Source organism: Gouania willdenowi, chromosome 17, assembly GCF_900634775.1.
Source record: "Gouania willdenowi chromosome 17, fGouWil2.1, whole genome shotgun sequence".
Taxonomy (NCBI): domain Eukaryota; kingdom Metazoa; phylum Chordata; class Actinopteri; order Blenniiformes; family Gobiesocidae; genus Gouania; species Gouania willdenowi.
Window position 1 is genome coordinate 26967832 of NC_041060.1, and position 19714 is coordinate 26987545.

At 39.8% G+C, this 19714-nt stretch overlaps 1 protein-coding gene across 11 annotated transcripts in view; it reads right to left on the reverse strand.

Annotated features, from left to right (window-relative positions):
• Window positions 1-2073: 2073 nt before the first annotated feature.
• Window positions 2074-19714, reverse strand: part of LOC114478897 (glypican-5-like) — a 162411-nt gene continuing 144770 nt past the window's right edge. For 2 of the 11 annotated variants that reach the window (XM_028472235.1, XM_028472234.1), the window contains one exon: window positions 10535-12740. In XM_028472235.1, coding sequence (XP_028328036.1) covers window positions 12553-12740 — 188 coding nt within the window. In that variant the 3' untranslated portion in view covers window positions 10535-12552. The other 9 variants (XM_028472232.1, XR_003675919.1, XM_028472233.1 and 6 more) reach the window with 9 other exon arrangements.

Genomic DNA, 19714 nt, shown 5'->3' on the forward strand with positions numbered 1-19714 from the left:
CAGCCTTTTTGAAAAAAAAACCCTGTCAGTGACTTTAAAGCTATTTTTTTTGCTTTAGTGACAACTCTAGCATCTGAACATTGTTTCCTTATATAAAACATTAAAAAAAACACTGAGACCGGGCTTTTGATGGCAAAATTATTATTATTTTTGCTGTCTATGTCAGAGTTGAATGGATTTCTTACTGTATTTTGGCATTCCTCCAACGTTCCCTCCCGTCAGTCTGCACACAGACGTAACTTCCTCTTCCTCCCGACACGCAGCAATGACCCATTTAGCCCGGTTAGTTGATGGTTTTATCTCACGATCACAACATTATCAATAATCCACTCAGGTCCACACATGTTCTGTTTTAGTATGTTGTGCTGTGAGCTGCTGGATACGTCACAATATCACTTTGTAGCGCCATATTCCTACTCGTTCCTCCTTCTCCTTCCTAATCTCTCATCTAAAGGTGCACCACTGCCATCGTCAGGGCACCGTTGGTCACTACAACACCCCACAGCTTAGATATTGATGAGGGACCTCCGCCAGGGTGTTTTCTAGTAATCCCCGTGAAAAAACGCAAAGGACGAGTTTCTCGTCAATGGTGCTGAGAGTTCGGATTTGAAATGACGAGATCTCCCGTCGGGGGCACTGAGTCTTTTAGTCGAGATGTCTTTGTCATTTGAATTGAGTATCTCTTCAAGAAACAGCAATATCTCTAGATGTGTGGGTGTTGCCAGGTCCTATTATCGAGAGAGTGTTTTGTGTTAATCAAAAGTCTTCGATTTGACTTCTGTATTCAACACGTTTGTATCTGTTCACTAAGCCAGCATGTTCCTTGTTATAATATGGAAAAATTTGCACCCACTCGTATGCTTTCAGTGTGGTGGCTGTGTTACTGACGGATTATCCACAGTACACGCACAAAACGGGTACGTGAACAAAACTTTTCTTGCCGTTAAGTGAATCTTTGGTTCTGGAGGATAACATAAAACCACAGGTGTATAATACAAATCTCAGATGCTCAGGGGTTTTTTCTATTGAACTGGAATCCAGATGGTTGTTTGCAGAAGACAGATGATTACTTAGCTTCTCCACACAGGGTTTACGCTCAGCAACTCTCTCTTGACTAGCCTTAATTTTAAGAACAACCCCGCAGGCTACAATTAGGAAAGGTTTTGTTTTCAATAGACCCAAATCGGAAAGATTTGCTTTTCCTACACAAAAAAAATTTATATATTTTTAAAATTTTAGGTGTTGGTTTCATTGAAGATTCACTTTGTGTATTTACTGAGTGTAATGCTAATTTGTTTGCAGACCAGGGTGACAGATGGATTGGCAGTGACAGCATGTTTGCTCACCTCTGTTGAGAGCAGGAAAGCAGTAAGACCAGAGAGAGAAATGAATACCGCTGATGTCTGAAAGTCAGAGCTGTGGTTTACAGTGGCGGGGGAGAGTGCCTAGTTTCCCCCTGCTTAATTTGATCACTGTTTCAAGCACTATTTTCAGTGCTGTCCTTCTTCCCAAGCTTCATTCATTCTCTTCAAGCGTGTCACTGTGACCCCCCCTCTGTAAGACAATCTCAGGGAATAAGGCGTGGAGGTACACCACCGTCACTCAGCTTGCACCATCTGGTTACACAGATATACACCAGCTCCTTTTAACAGACTGTGACCTAACCCTAGCTCATCTCTAACTAATTGCAATAGACAATTTCAACATTTTAACTTTGCATGCACAAGAATTGGCTGGTCAAAGGTCACTGTGACCACACTAATCTCTTGGCTCTGTATTTACATTATACAAATAGTGGATGGTGAAGCATATTTAGTCCTTAAAGCTACATAAGTCAGTATGCCTGGCCCACATTGTGCCATTAAGAACTGGACAAATGTTACTTATGTATACTTGCAATGCACATCGTTGTACTGTAATTACGTTGCTTCGAGATGCATCTGTGATCCACTGTTTCTATTGGAAAAATTCCCGATTAAAAGATTAGATTTAGAAAAACATCAAATATGGACGAAAATGGTAATTGAATATATAATGGTGTGATGTTTCTTTTTTTGTTAGCAGACAGAGAGTCTTCTGCCATCAGCTAAGTGTTTCTTAACTCAGCTTAGACAGCGAGCTTAACATAAAAGAAATGGCCCCAGAAACGACAGGACTCAGGGTGTCTTTATGTCCGTAGACCATCTCTTAATTATTTTGTAAAACTGCAAAACAGATAAAATACACATTACTATTTGCATATGTGTAAAAATATCAAATAAAAGAGTGTATAACTTATTATATATTAGTACTATTACATAACACAAATAGCACGGGTTCACTTAGCTTAGACTCACTCCACAGGAAAAAACGATTTATGCAGAAATTACATAAATAAACTTTTACAACCAATAATAAACTACTGCACAACATTTCACATCATTGATAACTTACAGATTATGTCTTGCCACGGATAACTCAGGAAAAGTTCACAGAGAGGAGCGTTTTTGCATGTGAAGTCCTCCAGTGCTGCTCTTAAAATGGCGTCATAAGCCTGCTGCTTACAGGTAGTGGCCAACAGGCGGCAGCACCACAAACAAAAAACAATACCAACGAAGAAACCAGGAAAGGCAAAGCCATTAACCAAACAGTGGCCTCTCAAGGACAAACAGAGAACCACACATTTTAAATAAATGAACTCAGGAACCTAAAAATACATAAATGTGCCAAAATATGAGGGACAGAATACTCCCCGTCTGACATCTAGATGTCACCCATAAACTAATGGCAATGAAATACTTATTTACTCTAAGCATTATCCTTAGGCACCAACAGAACAACCTCACTTATGGGTCGGAGATAACATCTGTGTTCACCCTTACGGAAAATCTTAACCTCTACTTTTCGAACACGACCATCAGCACTGGGGAATGTTTTCGATATCAGTCCAAGTGGCCAGTTATTCCTGTGTTCGAGGGATTCCTTCAGCAGAACTACATCCCCTGTTTGTAAATTGGGTGTAACTGCTTTCCACTTGCGGCGGTGCTGAAGTCCTGTGATGTATTCCTTTTGCCAACGGCTCCAGAAGGTGTTGGCTAGGTGCTGTACACGCCTCCACTGTGCCCTAAACAAGTCACGGCTTTCAAACTGACCTGGTGGTACTGGTGGAGTGCTGACTTTCTGCGTAAGTAACATTGCAGGGGTAAGAATGGCTGGGTTCTCCGGATCTGTGGAAACTGTTGTGAGTGGTCGTGCATTCACTATAGCAGTCACTTCAGCCATTAACGTCACCAGTGTTTCATGTGTGAGTTTTCCATTTTTGTCTTTCAGGAGCATAGCATCCAGGATTTTGCGTGTGACCCCTATCATTCGTTCCCAAGAGCCTGCCATATGAGATGCATGCGGCGGATTAAAGTGCCACTTACAGCCAGTGTCTTTGAGAAAGTTGTCGATTTTGTTGTCGTGGCAGCCCTGTTTGTTAATCTGTAGTTCTTTGCAGGCGCTTACAAAGTTTGTTCCACAATCTGATCTGAGGAGTTTAGCAGCACCCCTGATAGCAAAAAAACGACGCAGTGCATTTATGAATGATGATGTGTCCATTGATTCAATAACTTCAATGTGTATGGCACGTGTACTCATACAAGTGAATATGACGGCCCACCTTTTTGCATCTGCTTGACCTCCTCGTGTTTTTCTGACTGAGACGGGCCACGGACCAAATACATCAAGGCCTACATGAGTGAAAGGAGGGTCTGTGGACAACCTGTCTTCTGGTAGGTCAGCCATGATCTGCTCTTGTTGTTTGCCTCTGAGTCTTCGGCATGTGACACATTTGAATATTACACTGCTTATTGTTCTTTTGCCTCCAACAATCCAAAAACCTCCAGCTCTGATAGCCCCTTCTGTGAAATGCCTGCCTTGATGGTGCACCTTTTCATGAAAATGTCTTATTATGAGCTGGGCCAGGTGGTGTTTACTCGGGATGAGAATGGGGTTTGTTTCATCTGACAGTAACTGCGCTCTTTTTAGGCGCCCACCGACTCTCAGAATGCCATTAGTGTCAATGAATGGGTTCAGTTTGCTGAGTGGGCTTGAGTTTTTTAGAGGAGCTCCCTGTTCTATTTGTTTTATTTCTTCTCTGTAAAGCTCTCTTTGGACACTGCAAATGACTGTGATTTTTGCTTGGTTGAGTTGGTTTTCACTTAAATGCTCACTGCATTTGTGCCAGCCGTAACATGTGCTTTCAGTACTGTTCTTGAATGACTGGGCTGTGTGTTTGAGTTTAGCAATGGCTCCAAGTAACACATTCCAACTTGAAAACCTTTCAAATCTTGCGCTACCTAGCTTGCCTTTTGACAGAATAGTGGCACAGGTAGTAACCTCAGGACGCAGTTCACTATCAGTCTCTGGGTGTATAAGTTCAAATGCCTGTGCCTCTATTTGACTCTGCTTTGAATCAATGAGGAAAGCAGGTCCGCTGAGCCATGCGGAGTTAAAGAGCTGCTCAGCGGGTAGTGCGCGTGTGGCATGATCAGCTGGATTTAGATGAGTGGGCACGTATTTCCACTGGTGAGGTTGGGTGAAACGTCTGATGCGCTCTACTCTATTGTGGACATACACGTAAAAGCGTCTCTTTTTGTTTGAGATGTAACCAAGCACTACTTTTGAGTCTGTGAAAAAGCTCACCTGATCAACTATGATATCTAGTTCCTCCAGAACCAGTTCTGCGACCTCGACAGCCAGCACCGCTGCACAGAGTTCAAGCCTTGGTATGGTGATGTCCGGTTTAGGAGCGAGTCGTGCTTTGCCGAGAAGAAAGCCCACTTCACTGTGTCCTTCTGTGTTTGAGAGTTTGAGATAGGCGACGGCACCCACAGCTTTAATGGAGGCATCGCAGAAGACAATGATCTCTTTTCTTTCAGCTGCAGACATTGGTATTGAGGTGTACATTCTGGGAATTTCAAGCTGTTGTAGGTGTTTCAGAGAGTCCTTCCACTGCCGCCACTGCTCTAACTTGTCTTTAGGCAGTTCAGTGTCCCATTCGTTAATGTTAGTGGAAATGTCTCTTAGTATGGTTCGACCTTCTACAATGACTGGGACAGCAAAACCGAGGGGGTCGTACACACTATTAATGACTGAAAGTACTCCCCTTTTGGTGAATGGTTTATCATTTACTGTTACCTGAAACTTGAACAGGTCTGTGGCGAGGTCCCAACCCAAGCCTAGGCTGCGCTGCATGGGAGGGGATGTCTGACCAAGCTCAAGGCCCTGTGTGGCTGCTGCAAGGTCCTCAGCTGGGAAGGCACTGGTGATTTCAGGACAGTTTGATGAGATTTTGTGCAGGCGTATGTTACACTGTGCTAGCATTTTCTGAGCTCTACAAAGTACATCCACTGCCTCATCTGCTGAAGGGAACGATTTCAGTCCATCGTCAACATAATACTCTCTCATTTCAGGTTTTCTTTTCAGTGTTTTGCGGAGTGACATTAAACGAGTGAAAGCTTGTTCCCTGTTGTTGGGCAGACGCTGCCTGGGGGAGCGAAATGGGAGAGGAGCTACCCAATTATTTGCCTCATCTTTGATTAGTTCTTTTTGCATAATGTCCAAGAATAAAGCATCCTCCTCAGAAAGTGCTACTTTATCATCATCTGTTGTTTGTTGGAAAAGCTGTGCGCCTAGTTCATTTTGGGGTGTATGAAGAATGGGACACGTTTCTGCGTATTTCTCTTTGATGTGGATTGTACTCATACAGGGAGTGAAGAAGCTGGAACGACCATTGCTCAGAATATTGGTCGTGAATGAGTTCACACTAGGTCTATGAGCCCCTGATAAGCAAATATCTCCCACGACTACCCACCCCAGGTCAAGGTGTTGGGCATAAGGTGCATTGTTGGGGCCGTTTACCTGACTGCGGACCTTATGGGCTTGAATGATATCTCTCCCGAGGAGGAGAAGAATGTCTGCTTTTGGGTCCAGTGGAGGAATCTGCGATGCAATCTGGTGAAGATGAGGATGAGCAGCTGCTGCCTCAGGAGTGGGTATCTCGTTTCTGTTATCTGGAATCTGATCACATTCCATTAGTGTGGGCAGCAACATGGATACTTTTCCATTAACGTTCTCAATAACAAAGTCATTAGCTCTGCGCCCCCTTGTGTCCGATATTCCAGCACATGTTCTCATAGTGTATGGGAGAATACCACCTTGCACATTAAACATGTCAAAGAAGGCTGATCGAGCTAGAGATGAATTGCTTTGATCATCTAACATAACGTACATTCTCCTTTTCTTTTCAGGGGAAGTGCGAGGGTACACATTGACAAGGCATATCTTGGAGCACGATTTACCTTGTAGGCCTGGACCACATATTTCTGTGCAGCTGGCTGTAGTGACAGGGTTTTGAGGGTCAGCCTCCCCGCCGTGGCTCTGTGGAGGAGGGTCAGAGTCTCTAAAAGTCCACGGCGGTGGACCCGCGTGCATGGCAGACACATGTGAGTCACTATTGCACTCTGAGCACTGTATGACAGCTTTACAGTCTTTAGCTCTGTGACTCGTGGATGAAACACATTTATAACATATAAAGTGTTCTTTAAGCAAACTCTTTCTTTCATCTAATGTTTTCATTCTAAACCCTCTGCATCTGGCAAGTGCGTGTGGCTTATGGTGAATGGGACATTGCTTCTCTGGGTTGAGAGTAGTTGTTTTAATGTTGCTACTCGCTTGACCTATCTCTGTTTTATTCACTGCCACAGGAACTCTGTTTGTTCGTCTGATTTGTCTAAATAGAGTTTTGTCAACGTATGGAGCTACTGTGTTAGAGCTGTGTAACATGAAACTGGGATCTGTTTTCATTTCAGCATGGTCATTCACAAACTGTACAAAGTATGAGAATGGGGGATAGAATGCACCGTGGTCTCTTTTGTATTTTGTCCCTTGTTTTACCCATGACTCTTGTAAACTGTATGGGAGCTTCTCAACTATCGGATTTATCCCTCTTGGAGTGTCAAGAAAGCTAAGGCCTGGCAAATAACTTTCTTTTTGTGCATACTCTAACTCGAGCAAAAGATCTGCAAGCTGCTGCAATAAGTGAATGTCTTTATGGGATATTTTTGGAAAAAACTCTAAACGTTGGAACAGTGATGTTTCGATTACCTCAGGGGAGCCGTAACTCTTATCTAGACGTTGCCAGAGGCGCTGAAGTCCAGCCTCTGGGTTATTCACGTGGACCGCCCTGATCCTCAGAGCGTGTTGAAGTGACTCCCCGCCGAGCCACTTGGTGAGTAGGTCGAGCTCTTCACTGGCTTTGAAGTTGAGCCCTTGAGTAGCGTTATGAAACATGGATTTCCAGGATAGGTAGGACTCTGGCCTGCTGTCGAAAACGGTGATCCCCGCTGTCAGCAAATCGCGGCGTGCTAAATAGGCCGATAGTTCTGATAGTTCTGTTTGTGGGGTAGGTAAAGGTCTGCGTTGAGATGAAGTACCTGCTCTGGTGTGATATTCTGGATACCTTGGTTGCCCCGTGTCCTTGTAGCGCTTGTGAGTGTCGTTTTGATGAGACACCGGCCTGGTTTCATTCTTTTCTCCTTCTTCTAGAAGTCCTTGGTCATCATTGAAATGAGTGTTAACAAAGTCTTGTGCACGTCTCATGGAAGGAGGTGTCTTCACAGGAATGCTAATATCTGCAAGGTCTACAGCACTGTGTGCAGCCTCATCAGCTGCCGCCTCCAGGACTTGAGCCGCTGCGAGCGCTGCTTCAGCCTCACCCTCAACCTTCAGAGCGTTTAGTGTTGCCTCAATGCGTGCCTTCTCGACCTCCATGTCTATTTGGCGTTTGGCGTACTGAGCTCTGGTGCGGGCAGCTTCTGCGTCTGCTCGTGCTTTTGCTGCAGTTTGACTGGTGATTGAACGGTGTGAACTGCGTGAAGTGCGTGACCGGCACTCCGACCTGGTTTCATGCTGGGAGGAGGGAGGGGAGTCTCTCGATTGTGACATCTTAAAAGCAGAGTATCTTGACGTGTAGATAATCTTTTTACTCTTCTGCCATCAGCTAAGTGTTTCTTAACTCAGCTTAGACAGCGAGCTTAACATAAAAGAAATGGCCCCAGAAACGACAGGACTCAGGGTGTCTTTATGTCCGTAGACCATCTCTTAATTATTTTGTAAAACTGCAAAACAGATAAAATACACATTACTATTTGCATATGTGTAAAAATATCAAATAAAAGAGTGTATAACTTATTATATATTAGTACTATTACATAACACAAATAGCACGGGTTCACTTAGCTTAGACTCACTCCACAGGAAAAAACGATTTATGCAGAAATTACATAAATAAACTTTTACAACCAATAATAAACTACTGCACAACATTTCACATCATTGATAACTTACAGATTATGTCTTGCCACGGATAACTCAGGAAAAGTTCACAGAGAGGAGCGTTTTTGCATGTGAAGTCCTCCAGTGCTGCTCTTAAAATGGCGTCATAAGCCTGCTGCTTACAGGTAGTGGCCAACAGGCGGCAGCACCACAAACAAAAAACAATACCAACGAAGAAACCAGGAAAGGCAAAGCCATTAACCAAACAGTGGCCTCTCAAGGACAAACAGAGAACCACACATTTTAAATAAATGAACTCAGGAACCTAAAAATACATAAATGTGCCAAAATATGAGGGACAGAATAGAGAGCGTTTGGGCTGGTAGAGCTACAGGGCTGTCTGTCTAATGAAGGCAGTGGCAGGAAAGGTACAAAAGCGCTACAAGTTCATCCTTTTTGGTTCCAGAAACTGTAAATTTTCTTATTGAAATTGCTGATAGTTTGTATCTCTACCATACACGTACAGTATTTACCTTACAATTAATTTTGGTTACTGTGACCTTCGACCCTATCCCACAATGCTGCGCGTGGCTGAGATGTTGGATTGGTCTAGTCACTGTGTATGTGTCAGAAGATTTTTTTTAAGTGAGTCTTTAAACAGCCAGCGGGACCAAAGCGCTGATGTGTGCTACTGTTCTAAACAGCCCAGACAGCTGAGCGGCTGTGACCTCAGGTCTCCTGAACTCTGATTTGCACTCAGTGACAACACTGTTTCTAGAAGTATAGGAATCCCCTTCTACAGATGAATGGTGAATTATCCATTATGAGATTAAGAAGGATTCTGAAAAAATACAAGACTACTTTAGTTTGGCACGAACAATGTAAACCAACTTAGAGTCAGGCAAAGACAGAGGCATGGTGTTACTGAACTGGTACCTTCATTTTCTCATCCGCACTCAGCCAGACACTCCATTACACTGTGACAAGCATGAAATAGATTCAAAGGGTCAAATGCACTGTGCCTGCTATTGGGAAAGTACAACTGTGAAACAGGGTGTGTAAATGAGATCAGTGCATGTCTGCAGGACTTTGTGTTCATCATGACGCTATGTGCTTAAGCCAGTTAAGTACTGTTGTATACTTGAGCATGACAGTTAAAATTGTGGGAGGTGTGCTGAGACTTGGAAGGCCACTGTTGTTTGTCAGAGGGCCACCCACCTTTCTGTAATAGCTGCAGAAAACATACCCACCCTTACCCTGTAGACCAATTGGTCTGTTATGCTGTAGCCAAAGCCGTTTTTAATGCAGCTCTGCCCTAAGAGTTGCACACTGTATGTCTTCAAGTGAAATCTTTTAGGATGAAATTTCTATTCTGCAAATTAACTTGCAAGTTTTCAATCGATTGCTGTGAACAGTGGTGGATTCTCTGTAAGGTTGATTTAATTGAGTGTGTAAGGTTTAGCGTTAGAGCGGACGATAGGTCAGCCACACATAAGCCAAGCTAGTCATTCATTAGCATCGGTGACCCTGTCATCATAACTGGTGCCAAACCTATTAATGTCTCCTGCTCTCTTGCACTAGTCTGCCTCTATTCCTGTTGCAAACACAGACTGGTATGTTTAGCGAAAGGCTTCCTGGATGCAAACAGAGAAGGTCAGATAGAGTCAGCATGCCCTGCCTCTGCCCTCATAACTCTGCCCAGGCTTTATTAGGATCAGTCTTTGAACCAAAAAGAAAAATATCCTCTTATTTAGTTCTTTTATAGAGAAGTATGATACTCACCATAAAACGTGTAAAGAATATCAGAAACATTTACCAATGGATGCTGTTATGTTTATTCATGGCTGTTACAGATTAAAGCTCCTTCATTATGATGGGAGAAATAACAGTTATAATTAGATTGGGCTGAAGATGGGTGGAGCGTTGTTCAAAATGATATAACATGGCAGGAGAACAAGCAGATGTTGTTCTGCCCCGACAGGCACAATGCGTGAGAGGAAGATGTCAATCAATCGTGGTTTGTTTAAAACACAGTCTTTAGTATGTGTGTGTAATAATGACACGGACCATCTGTGTGGATGTGCTCCTTTTCTGTTTTCCATGCTGTCCTGATTTGAAACTTATTTCTAATGAGAGGCTGTCAAGACAAAATGAAAAGAAAAAACACTGGTAATTAGGCTCAGTTATAGACTGTTATACAAAAGACAGGGAAATAAAACACAGAACCATCAGAGGGTGATGTAAAATATGTACATTTATACACATGCGGATGTACAGGACAGTGTTCATCAGCTCTGCTCTGGAAAAAAAAAAACATATATTGAAGAAAGCAAACAAATTGGGATACAGAAAAATAATTTTCGTACATTAAGGAGCACAAACCTGATGTGGTTGTGTCTATGTCTATGTTTTCACCAAGGAGCTTCAATGTGTATTTGAATGTGCATGCATAACACCATACAGTCATCATTCATTATTCACACAGGTATAAAGAACTTCAGTGACTAATATCTTATGGTTTCATCAGCTTTTGAGTTGAAAGATAAATCAGATCTGATAATGACATGTGATGATTTAACATAGGTGCTAAGGATGTGTTGTCTAGGGTGTGATGTGCAGATGTGTACAGACATGCACTGTAAATGAATAGCTTAATGTTCAACATATGTTCTGTTTTGAATGCTTGATTGCATTTTCCCATTACAATTTTGTTGAGGAACATTTGTTGCTGCTATTTAAATGCAATGGGGGATCGTAATAAAAGTCTCAAAAGCTGTATGAAATACATTTTCACTCCTACATTTCTGAAGCGTATTGTTTTTGTTCCCTTTGTATTCAATCCTCATGGTGGAAACCTCTTAAGAACAAATACGACTTAGCTTTAAAGGGGTGCAATTCCAAGGAATGGTCTTAAGACGTTTCAGCTTAGTGAAGCTTTGGAAGTGTTTTTTTATTTCATATCCCTGATTGTCCAGTATAATTTACTGTTTTATAAGTGAAAACATATGTGATGAAACTTAAAAAGAACTAAACAATGATAATCATTGTACTGGATTACTCAGAACAGATGCACGCAGCTTAAAAACCCAATATTGGGTTTGAACCTATAACCCTAACTTGGTTTTCAAATTCCAAACATCGAGAAAAAACTGATGTCTCACTTTTAGTGTAAAAATATTGGGAAAATCTGAAAAGGAACTGATGCATTCACTGAGGTTTTCAGGACTTTACATACAATCCCTGTTTCAGCCTACATGCATTAATGTGCAATCCAAAGAGCAAATTATATAGAGCACAATAAACATCAGTCAATAACCAATGTACAGACAAGGTTTAAAAGTCCAAAAGCTGTCCGTATGTATTATACGCTTAAGGTGGGAGATAATGCACATTCCTTTAAAAAAAAAAAAAAAAAAAAAAAATCACTTTATAGTTTTTGCTTTCTTCTTTTGTTGTGTAAAACAGACTAGCAAACACATTCACTGGTAACCAAAAATGTTACTGATGAGCCTTTTAGGACCTCATACACACCATCAAATCTTTCTGCTTATATACATTTACATACTATACATTCCCTATGTATCCACACACAATATGTTCAGCGGTACCTTTAAACTCATTACATTCTAGTCTCTACCAATGCTCTCAGTCATTAGAGTGTGTCAAATCTGCTGTTCGGGACCAGGCATACTGAGGTGATCTATCAGGCTATCATGCATTTCTTCATCATTACACTGAAGTAAGTCGAGTTTGCAAATGAGCAAAATTATTCCGCTTGGTGAGCAAATAGTGAAGCAATGTAACACGTTTGTTTTTTTTATCTGAAGAGGATATGAAAAACCAGCAGCAGCAGCAGCAGCAGCACAGAAACAACTGTAGGTGTTCTGTGGTATGCAAAATGTATGGAAGTGACTGTGTAACATGTGTAAGCTTATTTGTGTCAGTAAACAAACACACTTCCGAAACAGCGCTGGGGTAACAGTGAAGTGTGGTTTTTGTTGTGGTGTGTGCAGTGATTTGCTGTGAGCAAGCATCCCATTCAAAGGCAGAACACTGAGTTCCTGGAAGAGCCACATATAGTCTCCCACAGCACTGTCCACAACATGCCCAGTTTGTCTTTATTCCCGCGTTCCTTACCATCCTCCGACACAAGTCGAGGATGGAAGTAAAGGTTTAGATTTGTATGTGTATATGGATTGAGAGTCTGGTTCCTGAAGGAGCATGGCTGAGGTTCAGTCACAAACTGTGCTGACATTAGATCAGCATCCACTGTAAGAAATGTCCAGCACAGAGCAAAGCAAGGCTCCAGGGTCGGGCCCAGGTGGCAGAAGGTGAGGCCCCTCGCACCTTCACTGACGGCGGCTTAGAAGGATTTTCATGTGGGTCATTACCTCCAGGTTGTCTCCAAACAGGACTTCCTTCTCTGGAGACTTCATTAAGAACTGAGAGAGACAGAAAAGAGAGAAACAGATGGGGATAGTTGATTATCTTTTGTGAAGTCGCAAAAGCCCAAAAACATCTGTTAACATTAGTTTGTTGTTTAGGACTATCATCATCTAATTTCAGTTTCTCCTGAGAGGGATAGCTATGGTGGCGTAACTCAAAAACTCTCATAGTCATAATATACTTTTAGATTGCTTTAGATATTTGGTAACACTTCACTAGAAGTTTTATACATAGAAGCTGATATTACACTGTCATTATTATGACATGACACCTGTCATCAGCATGAATACGGTGTCTTTAAGTGTTGTTTATTACCCTAACCCTAAATTACCCTAACCCCTAACCTTAACCCTCCCTAACATTGCCCTAACCCCGAACCCTAAATTTAACCCTAACCCTACTTATCGTTACCCTAACATTAACCCTAACTAAGCCTATCCCTACCAGACCCTTAATCCTAACCCTAACAGAAATGCACCAAAACACTTCCACCTCCACTGCACACCTCTATACGGGTAGTGAGGGGGAGGCTGGAATCTGGGTCACACAAAAAGAGAAGAACACGAATGACAAGCATCGGTCCGTGCCTGCCTTTGATTCCCTACTTAACTGGGAGAGGCCCAGAACTCTCCGGGGGTCTCAAAACAACAAAAAACACCCCCTTCCTTTCCCTGACCTTAACCCTACCTAACCCCTAACCTTAACCCCAACACTACCTGACCCCCATATGTCCCTCTACCTAACCCAAAAAAATGCCAACATAGCTCCTAATGTTTCATAATTTAGCAAAAGGTGTCATATTTTAGCGAATAACACTTAATGAAAGCCTTCCTGACACCTTACTCATACTAATGTTACAGTATGTATAAAACTTCAAGTAAAGTGTTACCAAATATTTTACAACTGTGGTTTCTGGAAACTTTTGCATCTTTAATCTTTCGGGTGTATTTTGGGTTTTTCTGTTTTGCTTTCTGTTGTCTTTTTTATTGAGCTGTCATGACAGTACTTTTCCCCTATTGGGGGATGACCATCCCTCTTAACCATACATATTTCACACTGGGTATTTTTGTGATTGCTTGTCACATCACCACTCATTTATTTGTTGAAAGATAAGGCTGTAATTCCTTTAATTTTCTTGAAATAATCAGTGAGCCGAGAATAGGGAACACTTCTCGACTGACATTTGGTTAATCCAAAAATTGGCAACCGTGAGCAAAAAGTGCGATAAGCAGCTTCTTAGATTAGAAATCAAGGAGACTCCCATGAGCCTAAATGGAATAATGTTGGGAATCCTTCTTTACACAACACTTTCTGATAGGCTTATTAAGGTGATCAAGTTAAATAATATTTCTTCATTTTGGGAAGGCAAGGAAAGGAAATGCAAGGCAAGCAGTTCAATCCAAAAGGCTAGCACCTTGCATGGCAGCTCTATCCCCATTGATGTGTGAACATATATTTGTGAACTGATGATGAATGTAATTTTTAGTGTAAAGCACTTTGAGACTACACAATTTGTGTATTATGAAGTGCTACATAGTGATTTTCATTTATCATATAAAACAGAAACTGAAGACTGAAGAAACCATTCATCATTCTGATGGACATAAGCTATTTCTGTAGCGCAAAATATACTGAACAAACTGACATGAGGCATAAATGCATATACTGTACATGTGCTCCTCTGAGGACATCGTTATTCATGCAGTTACAGAATCTGTGTAGAATTGTGTTGCCTGCAGACACAATGGCAATGATTTACGGTAGATAAGTGCAAACAACCCCCTGGTAAAGATCTTTGGCAATGTATCTTGACTTGTTAACTCGAATAACACATTATAATATTTATTTTTTTATAATACTATTTTAAAGGATGAATTGAAAAATCTAACAAATGATAAACACTTCAAGGTGTAATCAGGATTGCATGTGTTTGGCTAAGGACTAGTTACATACTGTAGTAATGAGCAATGAGAGTGTAAATCCTTTTTTGTTAAACTGCTTCTTTACATTGTCAAAAAACCCGAAACGAGACGACTTTTATGAGGATTTCTGTTGTCGAAGCCTTTAAACCACGTGTTAAACTCAAGGCCCGTTGGCCGAATTCTGCCCTTTAAAGCAGTGGCTATCAAACTTAGTACCCCCTTTCTCTTATTTCTGAATCCAAGTACCCCCTTTGTCAGACAACATTTTGCTCAAAATACTATGAAAAAACAACTACGGAGCATAATGATGGAATAAATGAGTGATAACACACATTTTCAAGAATCCCATTGTAAACAAGAGGACAAAGTCATTAACATTCCCTGCCAGATTGGTTGGTCTAAGAACTTAGATGTATACATAAAAGAATATAAAATTACTATCTTAAACAATTTCTACGAAAAGCTGTCCACTTCGAAGATACCTAAAAAAACTGAAAAAGGGCAATAACTGCGGAAAAAAATATTTGCACACTTCTCATTTTCAACCTCTATCAAGGTATTGATACCCTGAAGCCACTCACCAAATTTGGTTGTCGTATCTTTAACGGTTTCTGAGATAAGCTGTCCCATTTGAAGATACCTCGAACAGAGTAAAAAAAATGGAAAAAAGGCAATAACTCCAGAAAAAATTATTGCACGCTTCTCATTTTCGAACTCCACCAAGGTATTGATACCCTGAAGCCACACACAGAATTTGGTTATTATATCTTAAACGTTTCTGAGAAAAGCTGTGCCCTCTAACTTGGACAGACGAGTCACACTTTGTGGCGGGGAATAATAAGTGGAATGAAACAGTATTTAGTGCCTCCTAAATTGATTTATTTCTATTGTTTTTATTGTTTTGAGTCATTTCATGCCTATTTTCAGTTCATGTTCTAATCAAAAGATCAGTTTCATCATCAAAATTATGATTATCATTTCTAACTAAACAATAAACATTATAAAACCCCATATTTTTTATGCTTTTGTTTGTTAATTTTACAATTTTTCTCTCTCAAGTAGTTGTAGTGCCATTGCATATCCCTAGGGGTACACGTAACCCCGTTTGAGAAAAACTAATTTAGAGCATCCAATTCGGGCCGCAGGAGACAGTAAAAATAACAGAGATAACATGAATTATTATATAAATTACCAAATGATCCAGTTGTAGATATCTCAAATTTACCAATTTAATTAAACTGCAATATTTTTAGGGGCTCGCATTTTTCCTTTGTTTACATGAATAGTTCTCAAACTTTTCACAGTCCCGTACCCCTTCAGACATTTCACTTTGTTTTAATTTTTTTTCAAATTATAACACCACACACAAAATAATCTTAAAAAACTGTATTCTATATTTTCACTTTTTCAAATATAAATCTAGTTCAAATAAAATCCAGTATAAAAATATCTGAGCTAACGCATCTTTACACTGGCAACAACATCATCATCACAAGCTAATTCTTTGAAATCACCAAAAATGTGTGATATTAAAATAGGGTCACAGTCCAAAAAAGTTGGAAACCACTGATTTAATGTCACATACAATGTGTCTTTATTGAGAAATGATATATAATTAAATAAATTTAAAAAAAAAAAAAGAAGAAGACTGGGTAGTCTTACATCAACTAATGTGTAATTTGTGGCAATGCATGGAGGCTCCTGACTGCTGGTTGATTTATATTGTTTCCAATATGACAATTTGCGTATGGGGGTACCCGTACCCCACTTTGAAAACCTAGGGTTTATATCATTTTGAATTGAAATTTGTGGAAAGAACTCCTAGCTTTTCCACAAATCTTGCAATTTCTTACAAACAATTCTACAAAATTCCTCTAAATTAAACAAAAAACAGTTACAAAATACAGACTTTTTGATGTGTAAATCCAGCAGGGAGTGATATGAAGAAAAAAAAACACTAGGGCACAATTGATGTTAAAATTGTTCTTTTTTCCACTTGAGATCAAACTGGAGCATATTGGGCCTCTGATTTTAAATGAGTTTGACATCCCTGGTGTAAACAAATGCACCAGGACAAATGCACCAGGACAAATGCTCCTCTCTTTGATGACTCTGCTGTTAAAAAAAAAACAAAAAAAAAACATGATTGCCATGTTTGGCAATGTTTATGATGTGATGATATAATTCTAATACCTTCATACTTCATTTCCTTGCCTGCATTCAAAAAAAAAAAAAACGTAGGCTGTCGAATGTGTTCTCCCTGTCTTTTGCTTTTAAAATTACATTATTTAGTGGAAACTAAAATAGAAATCCTCCTCACAACTCTGCTCTCGTGTTTGTTAGCATGCATGCAGGCAGCGCTCTGGAGAGAAGTGCTGCGGGTGCCAATGGTTGTTGTTCCACCAGACAATTGACAAAGACATCATTTATCCCCAATCAGATTTCCATTGTTCCAATGAAAATTGATGCAATTCATCAGGGATGTGTCAGAGAGCAAATATTTTTGCTGGTTCTTGTCAGAAAAAGGAATTGCCTAACATATGTTTGGAATTTCTGAAGCAGTAATTCTCTAACACTTGCTGTTATAGTGTAAAAAGAAGAAAAAAATAGATGTGATTGGTTTATTCTAACCCGTTATGTTCTTGTGACTGGATCCATTATAGTTATTGACTCATGACATTATCGTTCTGAATAACACCACACTTGAATATTAAAGTTTTGCTGAGATGAGTCATCATACATTTTTCTTCAGCATTGATTGGCAATATTCCAGCAAATATAGAGATCATAAAATTTGGAATGTCAAAATTAAAAGATATATCAGTGTGATTGCATTCACCTCAGAGCAGGGTTGGGGTCTATTATATTTTTCAGTTACAATTATGTTTTCAGTTGCCCATGTTCAATTACAATTCAATTACGATTACAGTGACCAGCATTTTTTCCAATTCAAATTAAACATTTTTTATCCTCAGAAAGTCAATTACAGTTACGTTTTCAATTACTAAAGCTCAATATTAACTTTCCTCTTGTGTTAGCTTCCTGTTAGCATCTCTTATTATAACGGGTCCTAAATTAGCTCTAAAATACACTAAAAACAAATATACAGTGTCATCTCATTTATTTCCTATCTATTGGTTACCTTGTTTGGCTTCCTAATCAATGCAAATATAGGTTTTTATATTGTCGGTATGGAAATCTGAGCCTTTTTTGTTTCAGTACACACCTTGATTTCAAATAGGTTTTTTAAATGGTAAAATGTGATATTTTATTAATTGTTAACTACAGTACATATATGTAGAACTGTACATAAAACTGTAACATGGTTCCCCAGTTTTGCGTGAAATTATAATTTACATTTTCATGGTCAATTATCTAAACTCAATAACAATTTAATGATGATTATGACAGCAATTTTTTTTTTAGAAATTTGACTTATAATTACGCCACAATTGTAATGAATTATTAAACAAACGATTACAATGATACTGTGTGTATAAACTCAGATATTTGGTTTCTCAAAAGTAACTAATGGCTTGCAGAATAAAATCCAGAGGCAAAGAAGGGCAGTGGAATGTATTATGTCTGAAGAAAAGCTGTTCTTCATAAAATGGTTTTTGTAAAATTCCTTAAAGTTTTTTGGAAGGAGAAAAAAGAATGTAACAGAGGCGACCGAGGGGTTAGAGGTGAATGAAAGAAGACTTTGAGAGTTTGAAAACCAAATCTTGTGTTTTGGCTTTTCAGTATGAGGAGGATGAGCGTCCTTCACTAGTCGTATCAAAACAGAAATAATCAATTTCCTCGGGCAGCTCCAAGGCCGTGCAATGGAACGTTGAAATGCTTCTCCTATTATTCCAGATTTGTTCAGTTACTCACCAATCAATCATATTCTGACATTTTTTATATTGTTTACCCACAACTTCTAAGCCATAAGCATCATATTAGAAGGCAATATGTACAACTACATCACGTTTCCTTTTGATTTGATGAGCAGATGAAAACACCCCAGAGGAGCTGCTGTATATTAATAGACCAGTCCCCATAGACTGCACCAGTCTGCTTACATACCGGCTTACAGGTAGGGTGGCCATACGTCCAGCATATTACAGTTTCATTTATTTCTATACGTGTTCTCAAGCTGACAAAAGGATTAAGTGTCTTTTATAAATTATAAAAGTTATACATGGTGAACTCACTACGTAACAGGCTAGAATTTGTGTTACATACAAACAGAGCCAAACAGTGAATGGGATGCTAACCTCAATGACAATAAATTTTTTTGCCCAGACATGTCATTTTTGAATTATTGTCTAAATTCATACTTTGGATATTTTTTTTTTGAATGATAAAAAGGTGTTTAGTAAAACCCTGGGAAGGAAATAGCTTTATACAGTGTTTATACAGTGAAGCCTTTGGGCTTCACTCACAATATAATTTTACAAATGTTTAGGAGTAATTAAATGAGTGCCTATTTTCTTCTTCCTTTCAGATCTTGTCAGTACACTGGAGCAGAGGATGGGAAGAATTTGCTGTATTGTAGGCTGATCTGTCAGTACAATAGAAAAGTATTTTTTTAGGTTTTAATAAATGACAGTGTTATCGTCTGCACTGCTTCAGTAAATCTAATGCCAGCAATGTTGGATTCATCGTTCACATTTGTCAATTTCCGGTTATTGTGTAAAACTTTTTTCTCTTCTTCTTTCTTGGTTATTGCTGTGTTGCATCTACATGAACAGGTGCATATCGCCACCTACTGGACATGTTTCATTTCATTGCTTTTAATGTCTCATTCCATTCATTTACAAGTTCTCATGCGATTTCAGTTTTAAAAGTGGACGCTATGATGAACCAGCTATTGCCATCTGTCATCAAAAAATGGCACTAGAACAGTAACACTGCCACGCTGAGCTCCACTGTAGCTTGTGATGTCTATGCCCGGCTAGCAAACATAACTCAAGTTTGTTTTTCTTTTGTGTCACCTCTAAGTACCATTATGGGGAAATTTCTTCAATGCAGGAAGCGTCCACTGTCTAATGTAACACATTGTC